This window comes from Heteronotia binoei, chromosome 19 (assembly GCF_032191835.1).
Source record: "Heteronotia binoei isolate CCM8104 ecotype False Entrance Well chromosome 19, APGP_CSIRO_Hbin_v1, whole genome shotgun sequence".
Taxonomy (NCBI): Eukaryota; Metazoa; Chordata; class Lepidosauria; order Squamata; family Gekkonidae; genus Heteronotia; species Heteronotia binoei.
The window spans coordinates 19,035,865-19,053,220 of NC_083241.1; the positions used below are offsets into that span (position 1 = coordinate 19,035,865).

General features: G+C 46.1%; 1 protein-coding gene across 3 annotated transcripts in view; it reads left to right on the plus strand.

Annotated features, from left to right (window-relative positions):
* The window catches only part of ARNT2 (aryl hydrocarbon receptor nuclear translocator 2), a 151,574-nt gene that overhangs the window by 82,862 nt on the left and 51,356 nt on the right, over positions 1–17,356 (plus strand). For all 3 annotated transcript variants that reach the window (XM_060260270.1, XM_060260271.1, XM_060260272.1), the window contains 3 exons: positions 2,486–2,562; positions 4,786–4,920; positions 15,122–15,196. In XM_060260270.1, coding sequence (XP_060116253.1) covers positions 2,486–2,562; positions 4,786–4,920; positions 15,122–15,196 — 287 coding nt within the window. The remainder of the gene's footprint in view (positions 1–2,485; positions 2,563–4,785; positions 4,921–15,121; positions 15,197–17,356) is intronic.

A 17,356-nucleotide genomic window follows, 5' to 3' on the forward strand; every position in this document is an offset into this window, starting at 1 on the left:
CTTTGGTCAGAATCAGTCGAGCTTGACAACGCCTCTTCTTCTTATGTTCCGAATGTAACCAGCAAAGGACAAACAAGTGTTCTTTACCTCAGTTTTGTTACACGTGCTTTTGACAGCATGCATGGTGTCAGAGCGTCTGTTTTCAGTGTCTGGACTCAACCCACAAACATGTGAAGTGAGGCTGATGTACCCCTGAGTGGGTGGGGAGGGGGGGGGCATTACCTCACCACTGAAGAGAGCCTGTGCCCAAAAGAAGGATGCTGAGGGTTCCAAACAGACTTGATTACCAAAATAACTTTTGCTAAAAATTAACTGCAGCTGCACCCATACAAACTTCATCATTATCAATGCAATCCTTAGCAGAGTTACATACTTCCATTGAAGTCAATGAACTCAGAGTGATACAACTCAGCATAGGATTGCACTGCAAGTAGGACTGTTGAAACAATTTACATATGCAGTCTTCAACAACTCAGTTACATGCATATGTGCTCAGAAGGAGGTGTGCAAACTGTCCTTTCCCCACTTACACTGTAAACACACAGGGAGAATAGAAGAGGTTTGAATGGGAAAATTCAAAATTGCTTCAAAGCACATGAGCTTGCTTTCTGATTAACCTGACTAATATGCCAAAATATGTTTTTCAGCGATGTATCATTCTCCTGTGACGTGAGTCTAAGCAACTCTAGGGAAAGGTTTTAAATACCTTAAAATCTCTCAAGCGTATGTAGGAAGTTTACAACTCTGAAGCTTGGCTTAGGAAATTTGATTATGTGATGAAACAGAGAATGCTCATGGACCAAAACAGGACTTTTTGTGCAACCATAAGGGCTGAAAATAGTCTTCCGAAATGCTGTTGTGTTCCTTTCATGTTTATAAAATTAAGTCCCTTTAAAAGGGTTGAGAAAAATCAAACGCCCACTTGTTTTTCTGTCTGCTGTCCCCCCCCCCCCCCCCCCGCAATATGATGAAATGTGTTTGTGGTGGGATTTTTAGGAAACAGAAGTCTTGCAGTAAAAGAATGCAGATGCTCTGATGAAGCCAGTGCAGTGTGCAAGTGCACATGAGTCTATGGCCACAATAGCCAGCTTCTGAAGTTTGGGGGGAGTGGATTATCCCACACAAGTTAACTGGGGGTGAGGGATCCTAAGTCACAATATCCTTGTGAACTTTGAAGTAAAGAGAAGGACAATGCAGAAATATTCCAGTCAGTTTTGCTAAAGGTGGCCCAGTGTGGTGTAATAGTGGAGAGATCCCCATCCCCATTCATTTTTTCATTGAAAGCCAGGCACCAATCCTGGCTATCCTCTGTGACACTGAAACAGTCAGTGCTTCAGAAGAGCCCAGGAGAGTTCAGCAAGGAGCACCCGTTCAGAAATAGCTGCCCCCACCATAGGAAGGTACTTTACAGGAAATATGCCACTATTCTCTGATCGCCTCACTGTGGTGGCCATTTTGGGATTGCTCTTCCCAACCAAGGCAGCCATTTTTAAGTGTCACTTAATATTCTATCTCAAAATTCAAGTATTGTCCACAGGATCAACAAGGCTGAGGACCTCGGGGTTACTGTGTCATAGTAGGGCAGAGATCCTTAGAGTGGTGCCCATGGATATCATGGTGCCCACCTACACCTTTCCTAGTGCTCACCAAATGTCTTTAGAAAACAGATGAGGCTTTTGCCCATCAAGGCTTCTGATTGGCAGTTGGAGACTTGATTGGCTGCTGAGCAGATTTTAAAAATGTGTCTTTGGCAGCAACTGCCACCACAGCACAAGGATCTTCACCGAGCAACTAAAGGTAAGCTGCAGCGGCCATTTTGTGGCCCTGCCCACCATGCTCTGTTAGAATTCCAAAAATACTCACAGTCAGAAAGGTTGGAGACTCCTGTATGGGAGACCTGGATTCTGATCCCCACACTGGTGTGAAGTTTGCTGAGTGACCACAACCTAGATAGAGGAATGGAGAACCGTGAGTACTATTCTGAGCTCTTTTTATCCATGGTGGGATAAAAAGTATACAGAATAGATGGGACACAGCTGCTGCCTCAACAGTCTCCTCTCTGTTACAAAGTGAACAGTTCTTAAAAAGGGATTAGAGTCAAGAACAGGAAGGCAGAATAGGAAACATTGGAACTTTGGCCTCCTTGCTGTCTGCTCCTGGTTTCACAGTAACAGGTTACAGGACAAAACTGGCATCTCATCTCTGGCATCCAGTTGTTTTCCAAGTGTGAACACTGGAAATGAATGCAGCATGGCAGAACAGATGTGGAGGAGAAGATTTAACTTCATGTCTCTGCTGAGCTGTAAAGCTTCCTAGGAGACTTTGTGCCTGTAGATAATCTTACTTTTGGGGGCTTGTTATGAAGATAGTGGTGGTGGGGAACCCAAGCACAGTGCAAGCTGTGAGCTCCTTGGAGGAATGACAAGATATGAATCAAACCTCTTTTTTAGACTTGGCATAACTGGGATTTTTTTTACATTTTTAGGAATGACCATTCCAGAAGAAGATGCGGATGTGAGTCAAGGCAGCAAATATTGTCTGGTGGCAATAGGGAGGCTTCAGGTAAAGGCTGTCTTTTTTTTTTAAAGAGCATTTTTGTCAAATACTCCACCTTTCTTACCGAGTTTCAAGATTACATAGAATAAATCAGTACTATCAACAGAGTGAGACTTCCAAAAGATAATGCAGTAGGCCTTTGACTTGTAGAGATCTGAAAAACCAACCAGAGGTGAAGCACAACATAAGTATTAACTTGACACAAGTCAGGAAATCCGATCAGTTATCTCTTTTGTACGGTTGACAGCCTCCAGGTGGGACCTGGATATCTCCTGGAATTACAACTGATCTTTAGACTACAGAGATCAGTTCCTCTGGAGAAAATGGCAGCTTTGGAGCCTGAGCTCTGTGGCACTGAGGTCCCTTCCCTCCCTAAAGCCCACCTAGGCTCCACCCCATACTAACCGGTATAGGTTCCCAGATGTGTGGTGACTGCCATGTTCAGTGTGCTACTACAGTGAACATAAGTTTATGTCAAAGTTGTTTCTAAACACTTGGTTATGTATTTGCATATTAAATTTTAAATGTATGCTTTAAAGTAACTTTGGAGTGCATCTAAAAATGTGCCACAATGTGTTTATCAGCCTTTAGCCCTATCGATTTCACTGGAGCATCTATGCAAGCCAGTGTGTGCTTTGTATTGGCAGTCTGAGTTGAACTTTTTTCATTGCTCAAAACTCCAAAGTGAAGGAGAGGAGGCAAGTGGTGGGGTTTACAAGACTCTACAGCTGCCCAAACAAACTGTTATCCACCAGTACCATTGTCTGCACATGGAGCAGTGGCATATCTCTGACATCAAGCATGCTGTGAATGACAGAGGAAGCTGGAGCATGCAGCAGGAATGGAGCAGGTTTAAACGCAAAGAAGCCTGGGAAGGGAGCATACATTATGAACTCTTCTAGTCTAGGAAGTAAATCTCCCAACTGGAAGGCAGTGACCTTTTTGAGCCTTGGATTGGTGTCTTGGCACATGAGCTATTGGGGGAGGGAATAAGGGCAACTTGGTACGTGCTCTCCTGCCTGAGAAGCCCATCTGGCTCTGTAGGGTGTGAAGGATAGAGCGAAGAAAGAAGAGCTCTTGCTTGGAGCCAGGACCAGAAAGTGCTGATTTTACTAACATCCTCTTCTCTAAGAACAGTGGTGCTGTTGAACAATTGCTACTCGTTCTTCCCAAACAAAATGTGCTGAAATGCACTTCTTAGGAAACTAGTATAAGGGACACTGGAGACAAAAGCTTCACTAAAATGTTTATGTCTATTTGAGAAAGCAGGACAAACATGCTCGTATTTTCAGACATTTGATAGAGTGCACGTTGACTCACAAAAGCTTATCTACCCTGGGAAATGTTGTTGGTCTCTAAGGTGCTTCTGGCCTTGAATTCTGATCTGTGTTTTTGTTGCTTTAAAAAGTTTGCACCTGGTGTACCTTACAAATCTAGCTATATAAAGTTGCCCAGCCTTTGAGATCTCTCATGCAGCTGTCCCTACCTTTAGATCAGGAGGGAGTTAATAGAAAGGAAGCCTTTGTGATGGAGAGAAAAGGATAAAAGAGGATTGTGTGAGAGAAAACAAAACAGCTGCAGTGGCAGTTGTTGCTAATACAACAGTTACTTTAATCTGTACTGCCAGTTGGATCTCCAGTAGCCAATCAGAAGCCATGCTGGGTAAGAGCACCACCTGTCCCCACCCACTCTCTAAACACACTTGGGTGCCAGGAAGAGGATCAATGGGCACCATGGTTAGATAAAAATATGGAGCAGAGGTCCATCAGTGGCTATTAGCCACAGTGTGTATATATATATGTGTGTGTGTGTGTGTATAAATTTTTGGCCACTGTGTGATACAGAGTGTTGGACTGGATGGGCCATTAGCCTGATCCAACATGGCTTCTCTTATGTTCTGATTGTGCCCATGGGCATCATATTGGGGACCTCAGCATAGTAGCTATGGGAATGAACTATGATCCAGGAACTAAGTCCCAGGTTCGAACTTCAACTTGGTCATGAATTAACCAAGCCTCTGTATTTTGGTCTGAGTGCCCCACCTGCAAAATGAGGGTAAATGATGGTGGCCTAACTTATAAGTTTGCTGTAAGGACAATACTCTCTTTGATATCTTTAGAAAGGTGGCAGTATCCCAACAGGTTTTATTTCTGCAAAAAAAGCAGACTTTCCTTTCGGTGATTTATTTCTAATTTTCTTGAGCTAAACATCTCTAATTTTTCTTCCCAGGTTACCAGCTCCCCAGTCTGCATGGATATGAATGGGATTTCCGTCCCCACAGAATTTTTGTCCCGACATAACTCAGATGGAATCATCACCTTTGTTGATCCAAGATGCATCAGTGTTATTGGTTACCAGCCACAGGTCTGTTTTTTTCTTCAGTTGAAGTATCTGGAAGTTCTGTCTCCAACTTTCCTTATCATGTTTTCTTCAGGTTTACAGTTCTCAAAATAACAGCCAGGCAGACCTTCCTGAAGTAAGTAAGTTGGTTTCTTGAAAAGTTCCCAGCATGGCTACTTACCAAACCTAAAGTTTACTGACTATTTCAAGAATATGAAGGACAGTAAATAGAATTTTCAGCAGATCCATTTATGCAAGAATGAGCCCCACTGTGTCCATTAGAACTTATTTCCAAATAAGACTTAGATGAAACGTAACATAGAGGACCACATTTCTCTTTCCTAATTTTTTAAAAATTGTAAATGAGAAGCAACCTTGGAAGGCAGTGCTTGGATGTGTGGGGCCTTAACTTTCTTTGTTCTGTCTTCCTCTCCCCAGCACTTTCTGTCCTGTTAAGTAAAAGAAAGAAGGGAGCCAACATAGTGCAGCAGTTGGCGTGTTGGACTAAGTTTGAATCCCCACTGTGCTGTGAAGTGGTGCTCAGCCTAACGAACCTTACAGGCACAGTCAACGACACACAAATCTGGCATTGCGAGAGAAACCAGAGTATATCCTGCATTGAGTGATTGTTGAATAATGCTGTTTTTTAAGAACAATCTGCAAACAGTGACAATTAGATTTTATCTTCCTTTAAGCTAGTGGAGAAAATTTGGTATAATTATTACTGGTAATTGCAGTGAAATTTTTAATTGCCCAGGGTTTATAGAACTCCTGACAGTTACCTTGAAAATTCCCTCGACAGCTGCATTTCCTGAATTTAAGTTATGGTCGTTTGCTGGGAGCAATACCATATTTCTCTGCATCACTTCCTTTTCAGTTTCACAAGCCTTTTTTGGCATATGATTATAAATGAGGCAATAAAAAGATATGGAAATAATAAAAAAATAAGCCATTCATATACAGTTATACTTTGGACAATCGATCCTTGATTACCAGATTCAAAAATAAAGCAACCTTTTCAGTTATTTCAGATGACAAAGACAACATACCTTTGCAGCATCTGAGCAACCTGTCATATTGAGCAAAATTGAGTCAAGAAACCTAAGCTGTATAGAATCATATTGGGACCAATAAAGAAGAACATGGGACAATGAATCAACTTGTTATAAATTATATGCACAAAATCTTAATGAGAGTGGGATTTTTTTATATCTACCATAGGTGACTGCTGATGGGATAGTATTATATCTGGCAAGAGTAAATGCTCTACACCAGAGATGGCCAAACTCAGGAGCCACATGTGGCTCTTTCACACAGAAAGTGAAAGCCAGCTTGGAGAGGGCATTTAAATCACTTCTCCAAACCAAGCTTTCTTTCCACCTCTCCCTCCCACCCTATCTACTATCCTTCCTTCCTTCCTTCCTTCCTTCCTTCCTTCCTTCCTTCCTTCCTTCCTTCCTTCCTTCCTTCCTTCCTTCCTTCCTTCCTTCCTCCCTCCCTTCCTCCCTTCCTCCCTTCCTCCCTTCCTCCCTCCCTCCCTCCCTCCCTTCCTCCCTCCCTTCCTTCCTTCCTTCCTTCCTTCCTTCCTTCCTTCCTTCCTTCCTTCCTTCCTTCCTTCCTTCCTTCCTTCCTTCCTTCCTTCCTTCCTTCCTTCCTTCCTTCCTTCCTTCCTTCTTTCCTTTTCTCAAACATTGATGTTCTTGTCTTGTGGCTCTCAAACATCTGACATTTATTCTGTGTGACTCTTACGTTAAGCAAATTTGGCCACCCCTGCTCTACGCAATTGCATCACTTCTTTCTTTTCAGTTGGAAATAGCTAGGCTTTCCTATATGCAAAAGAATTATGATAGATGAGGGGACCATGGTTTTTTTGGTGTGTTTTATAAGGGCTGATGCCTTTGCAAACTGCTGAATTCAATTGAAAATTGTGTTTCAGCAGAATAACATTCTTGTCTATATATGATCTTCTTCGTGGTCACTGTGCAGTCTACACACATGAAGTTCGTGCCCTTTGCTCGAATCCGACCTTGGAGAACTCCGATAGCGGCGCAGCGTGTTTTTGGCAGGCTCCTCTCCCACTCCAGGGAGCAGGCTTGCAGTGTACATGCCTAGAACGGGGGAGGAGTCCGCCTCCTGCTCAGTTTTTTGGGTACTGGGGACCCTGCAGAAGAAGCTGAGCCTGCAGAAGAAACTGTGCCCCTGCCACCTGCACCAGTGCCCCTGCCTCCTGCTGGAGAAGATCCAAGCCCCCCTGCCTCGCCCTCTCGGGTGGCTCGTGTGCGTGACCGCCTTCGTCAGGACCTCAGGGATTGGAGGAGGGCGGCACGCTCACGAGCAAGACGCTCCCTGAGCCCTGAGTTTTGAAAGGATTCTGGCCCTTCTAGGAGTGAGGATTCTTGAGTCTCAGCAGGATCCTGGCTGCCTCTGAGCCAGCAATTAGCCCAAATGGGCAACAGACAGCAGAGGGCTATATAGCTGTGGGCTTTGGGAGGAGGCTTTGTGGAAGCAACTAGTCACTTACCTGACGTTCTAGCATCCACTCCGGCTTTTGACTTTGGCTTCTGGACCCCCTGACTTTGGCTTTGACTTCTGGACCCCCTGACTTTGGCTTCTGAACCTCTGACCTGCGATACCTGGACTGTGATTTGGTTTTGGCGCCTTGGACCCTCGTTGCTCACCGGCTACAGACCTTGGACTGCCCCTGGACTTTGCCTGACCCGGCTCCAGCCCGTGACACTCAGATTCTTTTTTGCCGCCACCTTTACTGGACCTCATTGTGCCTAGCTACTCTCCTCAGCGTTTCTCCACAGCGTTTTTCATCGTCGTTTTTTCTTCTCTTCGTCGTTCTTCTTCTTTCGTCATCTCTTCATCTACAAAAAAAGGACCCTTCATGAGTGACTTTCTTTCTTTCGTTTCCCCCCTCCCCCCCTCACCCTGGCGGAAAAAAAGGAGACCATCACCTTTTTTAAAAGGTGCCTAAAGTGCCGGGCCAAGCTCCCTTCCATGGATGTCCATTCCTACTGCCTCCTGTGCTTGGGAGAGGGACATAAAGTCGAGACTTGTGTCCATTATAAAGGATTTGGCAAACAGATGCAAAAAAACTGAGCCGCACATCTTCACTTACTTGAACTTTCCCTGATACACCGTTCATCTGCTTCAACCACTTTGCCACCTCCCTCCCAAAAGAAGCAGGGAGATTCGGCTTCGTCGGCTGCTTCTCATAAAAAGAAGCATAAGACCTATAAAAAGGATAGGCATCGGCCTACGGCACCGAAGGGTCCAGCCAAGACACCGGAAATTATGTCCGCACAACAAACATCGACAACTTTGATCTCTACGACTTCAATTCCTTCGATCTTTACAACTTTGCTTTATTCGGCTCCGACTTCTACAGCCTCGATTGCGACAACCTCGACTTCTACGACAACTGTTACACCACTACCGATTTTGACAACTCCTTTAGGACTCTCAACTTTGACGGCTCCTCTAGACTCATCTGCTCTCATTGTAATTCTGGATACTGAGACCCTCGATACAGACGCACTACTTTCGGCTGCAGATACGATAAATAAGGCTCTTAATTCTGCCGCATCGGGCCTTCAATACCGATATGACACTCAGCTCTCCTCGACAATGGAAAGAGAAAGATCTGCCTGGTTTCGAGAGGTACCAGATATGTTTCTCTTGCACCGTTCTCCTCAGCATCTTCTTCTTAGGCCTGCCCAGTTTACTTTGCATAGTGCTACTTCCCACAGCCCCCCGCTTCAGAGGTCTCATTAGCGCTTTAAGCGTACCTGCTCTCGTTCAGGTCATTGCAGCCGCTCAAGTTCAAGACATTGCTGCTTGATTTCGAGGTCGTCTTGTCGAAGCCGACGCTGCTCACACTCCACTTCCAGGCATAGACGCTCGAATTCGAGAGGATCACGACGAAACCGTCATCATTCAAGGTCCCCATCGAGACGTCATTCGACTTCGAGAAATCGCAGATCGACTTCTAGAACTTCCCATAGAAACAGGAACCTCAGTCGATCCTGTTCAATGTCAAGATATCGATCTACACGCCGTAGGCGTTATTCACCGACCCCTACACCTTCAGGAACACTGTCTCCAGATACCTATTCTTGATGGTACCATCGTTATTACCCTAATGGCAAAGGTTCACTTTGTGTCAGTCATTTCACAGCTGCCAGACCTACAGACGTTGCTACAGTGCCTTCTATTTCTCAGCCACCAACGCTCACCCCTTACACGGCCCCTAAAGCATCGGCTGCTGCTGGAGCACCTTCGCAACTTCCTGCCCCAGTCCTGGAGCCCATAAACATGTCAGATGATCTGCTTCACAAAGATCCTGTTGTTCCAGCCCCTAAGGACATGGAGGACCCATGCTCTGACGTATCATCATCAGCATCATCTTCTTCAGAGACTGCCAACCCGTTGCTTCCTGATCAGCCTGACGACATCACTCCTCCTAGTCTGTTATCACCATCTGAAGGGGTGAAGCCATACTTAGAAATGATCACCAGGATGGCTGAAGCACTACACATTCCTGTTAACACATATCTGGTTTATAAACTTGTTCAGGACCAACTGCCACCGGCAACTTTACTGCCAATTTTGCCTGTCCATCCCCTTAAAGAGGCTTGGGAGATGCCTGCCTCTATTCCACCTACTCCGAAATGTCTTGATGCTCTTTACAGAGTACGTGCTTTCGATGCCAAGTTTCTATTTTCACATTCAGCTCCAAATTCAATGATAATTCATTTGGCTTCTAAATTAAAACCAACTCCTGAGCTCCTCCTGAGCAAGAGGGTTGTAAGCTGGAAGTGTTAGGATGGAAGCTATACTCCACTACCACCACTTTGAGTAAGCTCCACACTTATTTGGCCTACTTTTCGGTCTATAATTTTAATTTGGCTAACCGTCTGACACCTCTGCTGACCAACCTTCCTGATGCCGCAATTCCTCAAGCTACAGCTATCATCCAGGAGTTGTCTGCGTTTTCTCGCCAGCAAATAAACTCGTTAAAACATGCGGCATCATGTTCTTCCAGAGTACTAGCCACTTCAATAGCTATACGCTGTCATGCTTGGCTTCGTTCTACCACGCTCCAGCCTGACCTCATGTCAAAGGTGGAAGATCTCCTCTTTGATGGGGAGGGTCTCTTTTCATACCACCACTGATGAGGTTCTCTCCAGTGTCAATGACAGCAGGAAGAAAGCGAAACGCTTAGGGGTGGCTACCCCTTCTTCTTTGTTCAAGCCTTATCGGCCCAGGCAATGGTCTTCCCAACGGATATACTTTCCTCCAAAGTCCTCTGATACTTGGAGGTGGAAACAATTCTCATCGTCTTACAAACCATCCTACTCAAACAAGCAGAAACCGAATCATTCAAAACAACAATCACCAAATAACAAGCACTCAGTTTGATGGCCTTCCTCATCTGGAACTTCCACTAAGCACAGAACTTCCACTAAGCACCACTCCTCCCCACCCAGGAACCAGACTTTCTCCCTTTCAACATCTTTGGGAGTCCATAACAACAGATGTCTGGGCCCTCACAATCATCAGAGTGGGGTACGCCATCGAATTTTCCGAGTTGCCCATATTCCCACATTTTGTGCCTACTTCTCTGTCTCGGTCTTCCTCGATGAAGTATGCTCCTTATTGTCAAAAGGGGCAATAAAACCTTTGCCTTCTTCCGATCTCAGGTCGGGATTCTATTCACGTTACTTCGTCATCCCCAAGAAAGATGGAGGCAAGTGTCCCATCAGAGAGACCTCAACCGCTTTATATCCTGAGAGACCTCAACTGCTTTATACGCCCTCAGAAGTTCCGGATGATCACCCTACAAATGATTCTGCAATTGTTACTGAAGGATGCCTGGCTGACCTCCTTGGACCTGCAGGACACGTATTTTCATGTCACTATCCGTCCACATCATCGCTGTTACCTCAGGTTTACTATAGGTCAGACACATTACCAGTACAAGGCTCTGCCATTTGGCCTCGCCACCGCCCCTTGTCTGTACACAAAGTGCATGGCAGTGGTGGCAGGAGCCCTTTGTCAGCCGGGAATTCAAGTGTTTCCTTACATTGACGACTGGCTGATAGTGTCATCCTCAGCCAGTCAGCTACAGAAGGATATAACATCGACCTTAGGGTTCCTCAAGAACTTGGTCCTTTCTGTGAACTTTGCAAAGTCGCATTTACAACCCATGCAAATTCTCCCTTTCATAGGAGCTGTCATCAACACAACAATGTTCAAGGCTTTTCTGGCCTTAGACCGAGCCCAGATTCTGAAAGCTGTAGTCCAATCCTTCCTTCTCACTTCGACACATACAGTAGAATCCATCCAATGCTTGTTAGGTGTCATGGCTGCCACAACTGTAGTGATTCCATTTGCGACCTCTTCAGTTGTGGTTTTTTCACTATTTCAAGCCAGAGACCCATTCTCAACGCTTACTCCTGACAATACCACAGGACGTTCAACAATCTCTGAATTGGTTGGTCATGGACAACAACTTCCTGATGGGCAAGGACTTTTAGCTTTCTCTGCCCACAACAATGTTGACCACAGATGCTTCACTCAGTGGCTGGGGAGCCCACTGCGAAGATTTCACAGCACAAGGAACCTGGTCCACAACTACCAGTCTGAGACACATCAATGCACTAGAGCTCATGGCTGTTCAGCTTGCTCTGAAAGCTTTCCTTCTGTACTTGAAAAATCATCACATCCAGGTGGCTTCAGACAATGTAACTACTGTCTACTACGTCAACAAGCAGGGGGGCACGAGATCGCCCTCTCTCTGCAAACAAGCTCAACATCTTTAGGACTGGTGCATTCGCAACAACATCTTTCTCTCTGCAGTGTACCTTCTAGGATCACTGAACTCTCATGCAGATGCGCTCAGCAGATCATTGCCCAGCGACCTAGAATGGACACTCAACGACTGCTATCTTTGCCCGATCTTCCGAGCATGGAATTCCCCTCAGGTGGACACCTTTGCATCCCCTTCCAATGCGAAATGTCCATTCTTTTTCAGCAGGACCCCCCCTCCCAATCATTCGCTCGGGGATGCCTTCCTATACCAGTGGTCGGGGACACTGTTTTACATGTTCCCTCCTATCCCATTGATCGCCAGGACTATACAGAAAATACGGATGGACCACATGGACTGATAACTCCTTGGTGGCCACGTCAAGCCTGGTTTGCTCCTCTACTACTGCTCTTTCATTGCCTGCCTCTGGTCCCAGATGTTCTGACTCAGCACAACGGGAATGTTTACCATCACAGCCCCAACTTTTTCCGATTGATCGCCTGGAGAGACCCTGACCTTCTCACCAGAAGTCAGGGAGGTATTCCAGAATGCGAGGAAACCCTCGACACGAAAGTCATATTGACTGAAATGGAAATGTTTTTCTATTTATGCGGGAAAGCGTGCTATGGACCTGTATACGGCACCTTTGCAGATGCTCTTTTCCTACTTGCTCTCCCTCTCCAACGCAGGCCTCAGTTATTCTTCTCTGAAGGTGCATCTCTCATACTCACGCAACTCATGGGAAAACTTTTTGAGCCCTTGGCCACAACTTCCCTGCAACTCCTTTCTTGGAAGATGGCCTTTTTAGTGGCTGGAATGTCGGCTAAAAGAGCAAGTGACATATCAGCTTTTAGGTCCAATCCTCCATATACTGTTTTTCACAAAGATGAAGTGGTTCTCCGCCCGGACCCAACCTTTCTACCCAAAGTCGTTTCACCTTTCACAGTTCACAGTATTACCAACTTTTTGCCCCAATCCTACTGACAACATCCAGAAAGCTGTACACACTCTGGACGTGCATAGGGCATTTGCCTTTTACCTGCAAAGGACTGCTGCCTTCAGAAAGGACCACAGACTATTCATGGCCTGTGGTGTACCTCAACAAGGTGCCAAGGTGTGTCACGTCAATGCCTTTCTAAGTGGGTGTCTTCCACTATAAGATTTTGTTATGAGATTGCAAAAGAACCCTTACCTGAAGTCATCTGCAGTCATTCAACCAGAGCGGTTTCGACTTCCTCTGCCTTTCTCCATGGGATTCCTCTAGAGGACATTTATCGGCAGACTCTTGATCTTCTTCGACCACCTTCATGACGCATTATTCCCTCAACGTGTGTTCTAGGTGAGATGCATCCTTTGGAAGATCCGTGTTGTCTTCTATTTTCCAGTGACAACGTCACCACTGATCTCAGGTGAGCCTGTAACACAGCATGGTTCTATGTTACTAACCTGTGCTTGGTTCTAGGTTGCTCCAGTTTTTCTACTAGCACCCACCGTCCGAGTACTACAGCTTGCTAGTCATCCATCTGTGTAGACTTCACAGGGACCATGAAGAAGATAAACAGGTTGCTTACCTGTAACTGATGATCTTTGAGTGGTCACCTGTGCAGTCACACACGACCCGTCCAGCCTTCTCCACTGCTGGCACTTCCTTCTACTTATCTGCGGTTGAACTTACTAGTGGCGGCTGGAAGAAACTGAGCGGGAGGCAGACTCCTCCCCCGTTCTAGGCATGCACACTGCAAACCTGCTCCCCGGAGCGAGGGAGGAGCCTGCCAAAAACATGCTGCGCTGCTATTGGAGTTCTCTGAGGTTGGATTCGAGCAAAGGGCACAAACCCCATGTGTGTAGACTGCACAGGTGACCACTCAAAGATCATCAGTTACAGGTAAGCAACCTGTTTTTATTGTTTTCTTCTGAGAAATTGAACTTGTCTGCATGACTAAGGTTTACACAGACCTTTTTGGCTTGCTGCAAAGTTAGCTTTTATGAGGGTTGTGGCTGCACATGATGGAGCAGCAGGTTCTCATGACTTCTTCCTGCCTACTGGTCATGCTTGCCCAGAATTGGTAGACATTTGTGGATTGGACATGTAGTTTAGAGGGTTAGAGTTTTGGACTAAGATCTGGGAAATCCCGGTTCAAATCCCCACTTTGCCATGAAAACTGTGTGACTTTGGGCCAGTTTCACACACTCACAGCCTAACCTGTCTCACATGGTTGTGAAGACAAAATAGAGGAAAATGAGGTAGTGTCTCAAGCAGCAAACTAGTGTGAAACCTGAGTGCAAATTACTACTCAACCAGGATTAATTCATTCATTCATTTTCTCTCTCACACACACACACATACAGAGAGAGAGAGAGAGAAAGAGATTAATTTAACTCACAGGATAGTTGTGAGAATCAAAAAAGTGAGAGGAGACTCCTTGGAGAAAAGGCAGGAATAAAAAATGTGGTAGATTTTGTACATTGGATTCTGCATGTGTAGGCCCCATGCAAATGTTGTGTCAGTAGGCAATAGTCCAGGAAACTTGGAGGCAGGACATGTATCTGATGAACTCAGAAAACTGCTTTCTATTGAATTAGGCCTTTGGTCTGTTGAGGTCAGTACTATCTACTGATGGACAGGTGAGATCCTCTTATAAGTGGTTTCTGCTTGCCGTGGAAAAGCAGTGGGCCAACTCACAGCTCCAGGGCAGCTTGTGCGAAAACAGACAGAAGCGCTAGGAGCAAAAGGGCTCTCCACCCAGAACAAGCCCTAGTGCGAAATCAGTCTGGCTCTCTAGAATCTCAAATAGCACCTCTTACTATCCTTTTGTTTAAATGGAGATGCCCAGGGTTGAACGTGGGACCTTCTGCAGAAAAAGCCATTGACATAACACAGTGGTTTGATTCCGTGTCTCCATAAGCGTATCGATTCTGCATACTGAGGTTCAGTTCAGACACAACACGGACGTGAATGAATCTGGGAGAAATCTTCATCCCTCATAAATATGCAGTTATAAAAGTTTCCCAGGTTTGTGACATGAGATTTGAACAATCAGTGTGTTTGGCTTTCCCTCCAGACCAGAAACATAAACTGCAAATTAGTTGGCTTGGAATGGTAGGAGGGGAAGAGATTCTCCAGTCTTAACAAACCACAGCTTGCCCCTACATCAAACCCAAGTTTCAGAAGCTTATTCAAACCAGACCGCGATGCCTTATAGCAGGGGTGGCCAACAGTAGCTCTCCAGATGTTTTTTGCCTACAACTCCCATCAGCCCCAGCCATTGGCCATGCTGGCTGGGGCTGATGGGAGTTGTAGGCAAAAAACATCTGGAGAGCTACCGTTGGCCACCCCTGCCTTATAGAATTTGGACAGTGACTTCCTGCTTGCTTTTTACAAAGGAAATTTTCTCCATTGTTGATTAGGACCTTTTGGGGAAAGACATTTTAGAATTCTGCCATCCAGAAGATCAAAGCCATTTGAGAGAGAGCTTCCAACAGGTAACATTCTACTTATTTGCCCATCTACTGTCCCTCCCATCTCTGTGTCATTTTAACAGAGAGGTTATCAGGATATCCTGTCAATGGTCATGGAAAGCTCTACATATCATATTTCTTTAGAATGTAAGCAAAGAAGCCCCATCTTCAGTTTCTGGCTCTTGGGAGCCAGTAGGCAGCTTCAGCCAGTCCGTTTGCCATCAGTCTACACTAGAAAGATAAAACTGGTCTACCTTTGTGCACTTGAAGTTTATTACTGTTACTATTAAATGTCTGTATCCCCTCTGCAGTGAAGAGGTTACAGGGACATGATCTCTGCCAGAAGAGAGAGTCTGTTCAAGCCCTTAGATCATAGGTGTTAAAAATACATCCTATGAGCTGGAACTGGCCCATCCAGGGCTCTTATCTGGCCCGTGAACAACTAGTGCAAGGGAATGGGAGGCTGCTTGGGGGGCGGGGTGGAGCCACTCTGATTGTGGCTTCAGTGCCATGAACAGCCTCGCCTGCAGCGGTCATGCAGAACTCCTTCACTTCAGCGGCAGCCTCACGGGTAAATTGAGGGCTGCTGCAGCCATATCTGTGCTGGCTCAGGGTTTCAAAGTGAGGTCTCATGCCTCTCTGCTCGGCCTGCAGCTCTGGGGATGCTGTCCTGGATGGCTGCAGATATTGGTCTCTGTTGGTGGCCAGCAGCACCATCATATTTGATTCCCTGCAGCCCATGGGGGGGGGGGGGCGGGGAGAACTAGGGCTGTGTTTCAGTCCATGCGGGGTTGTTCACACATTGCAGGTCTAATCCTGCTGCTTAGCACATGACCCAGTGGCTGGGCCTCCATGATCCGCCCTGTGGCTTTCAGCAATGGGTGGCTGCTGCCCTGTCGAGGGGGGGGCAGTGCTGGCGATCTCCGGTTATACTGGTTGCTGGGTGGCCTGGGGCCTCTGCCATGCATGCAACCTTTTGTGTGCAGTGCCTGCCCCCCATCAGACAGTCTGGCAGCTTTGGGGCTGAGCTGGCACAGCTTGCAGGCAATCTCTTGCTTGAATCCCTGGCATCACCCCCCCCCCCCCCCGGATTGCCCATTGGCTTTGACCAGAGGCAGCCACCACCACACAGGCATCTCTAGCTTATTAGGCTTTGCTCAGACTGGGTCTTGTTGTGTACGTGGCTCGTGCCTGAGCCCATGCCCCCTGGGCTTGTAATGCCCATCAACTTTGCGTTTTACCCCTGGGACCCAGCCTTGCAGCATTGGCAGCAGGAGCAGGCTGGGGAAGGGGTTTGCCCCTCTCTTCCTGGCAGTGCAAGAGGGTCTGCCTAGCACTGCACTACTGGCTGTCTAGTCCACCCATGCAGTTTTTCCTCTGCACACACCCCTCTCTAATCCATGGAACCTCGTGGTGAGGACACACCAACTCAGAGCTTACCAAATGCTCTTATTTATAAAGTTTATCTCTCTAGTACCTGACATTACATGTTATGGCCCACCCAACAAAATGAGCTATATGTCAGATCCAGCCCTCATAACAAATGAGTTCAACATCTCTGCCTTAGATCAGCCTTTCAGAAAAATCCTCAAAAGTTGCTAGTTTGCAAAAAGAGGAAAAAGTTAGCCTGCCTGCTTACACCTATCTCTTGCCTACATCTCAATGAAAGGCTGAGAGAATACAGGCTGTTTACAGAAACTTCCTGTTTTCTTGGAGATGGATCTTCCTTGTAAGGTGAGATGCAAGTGGCTCCAGTGAATTGCAGTAAAATTCAGGCTGATTATACCTGGGTGGAAGGGTTTAAGAAGTTAAAAATATTACAGGGGAGTTCTGGGCAAACTTTCTTCTCAGAAATTGGTGGGAAGTGGTTCTGCCAATTTCAACTGGAGTATGTGTCTTCCAAAGAAACCACCAATGCTATATAATTGAAGTATCCTTTCCCCTCCTAAATTGTTTATATAAAATAATCCTGAGAATTTTGGCTGTGGATGCCAAGGATTCAGAGGTAGCACTAAAATTTGCAAACAGAAACATGCAAGCAGATGGAAGCAGTTCTGGGCCTAGCTTTGGGTTTTCCAGAGCACTGCAGATCTGTGGTCAGAATTCATGTCCTTGTTGAACAAATTGATTCTGATTGATCTGGGATGTAGTGTGGGGCTGTTTTTGCCAAGTGCTTTGGCCTGT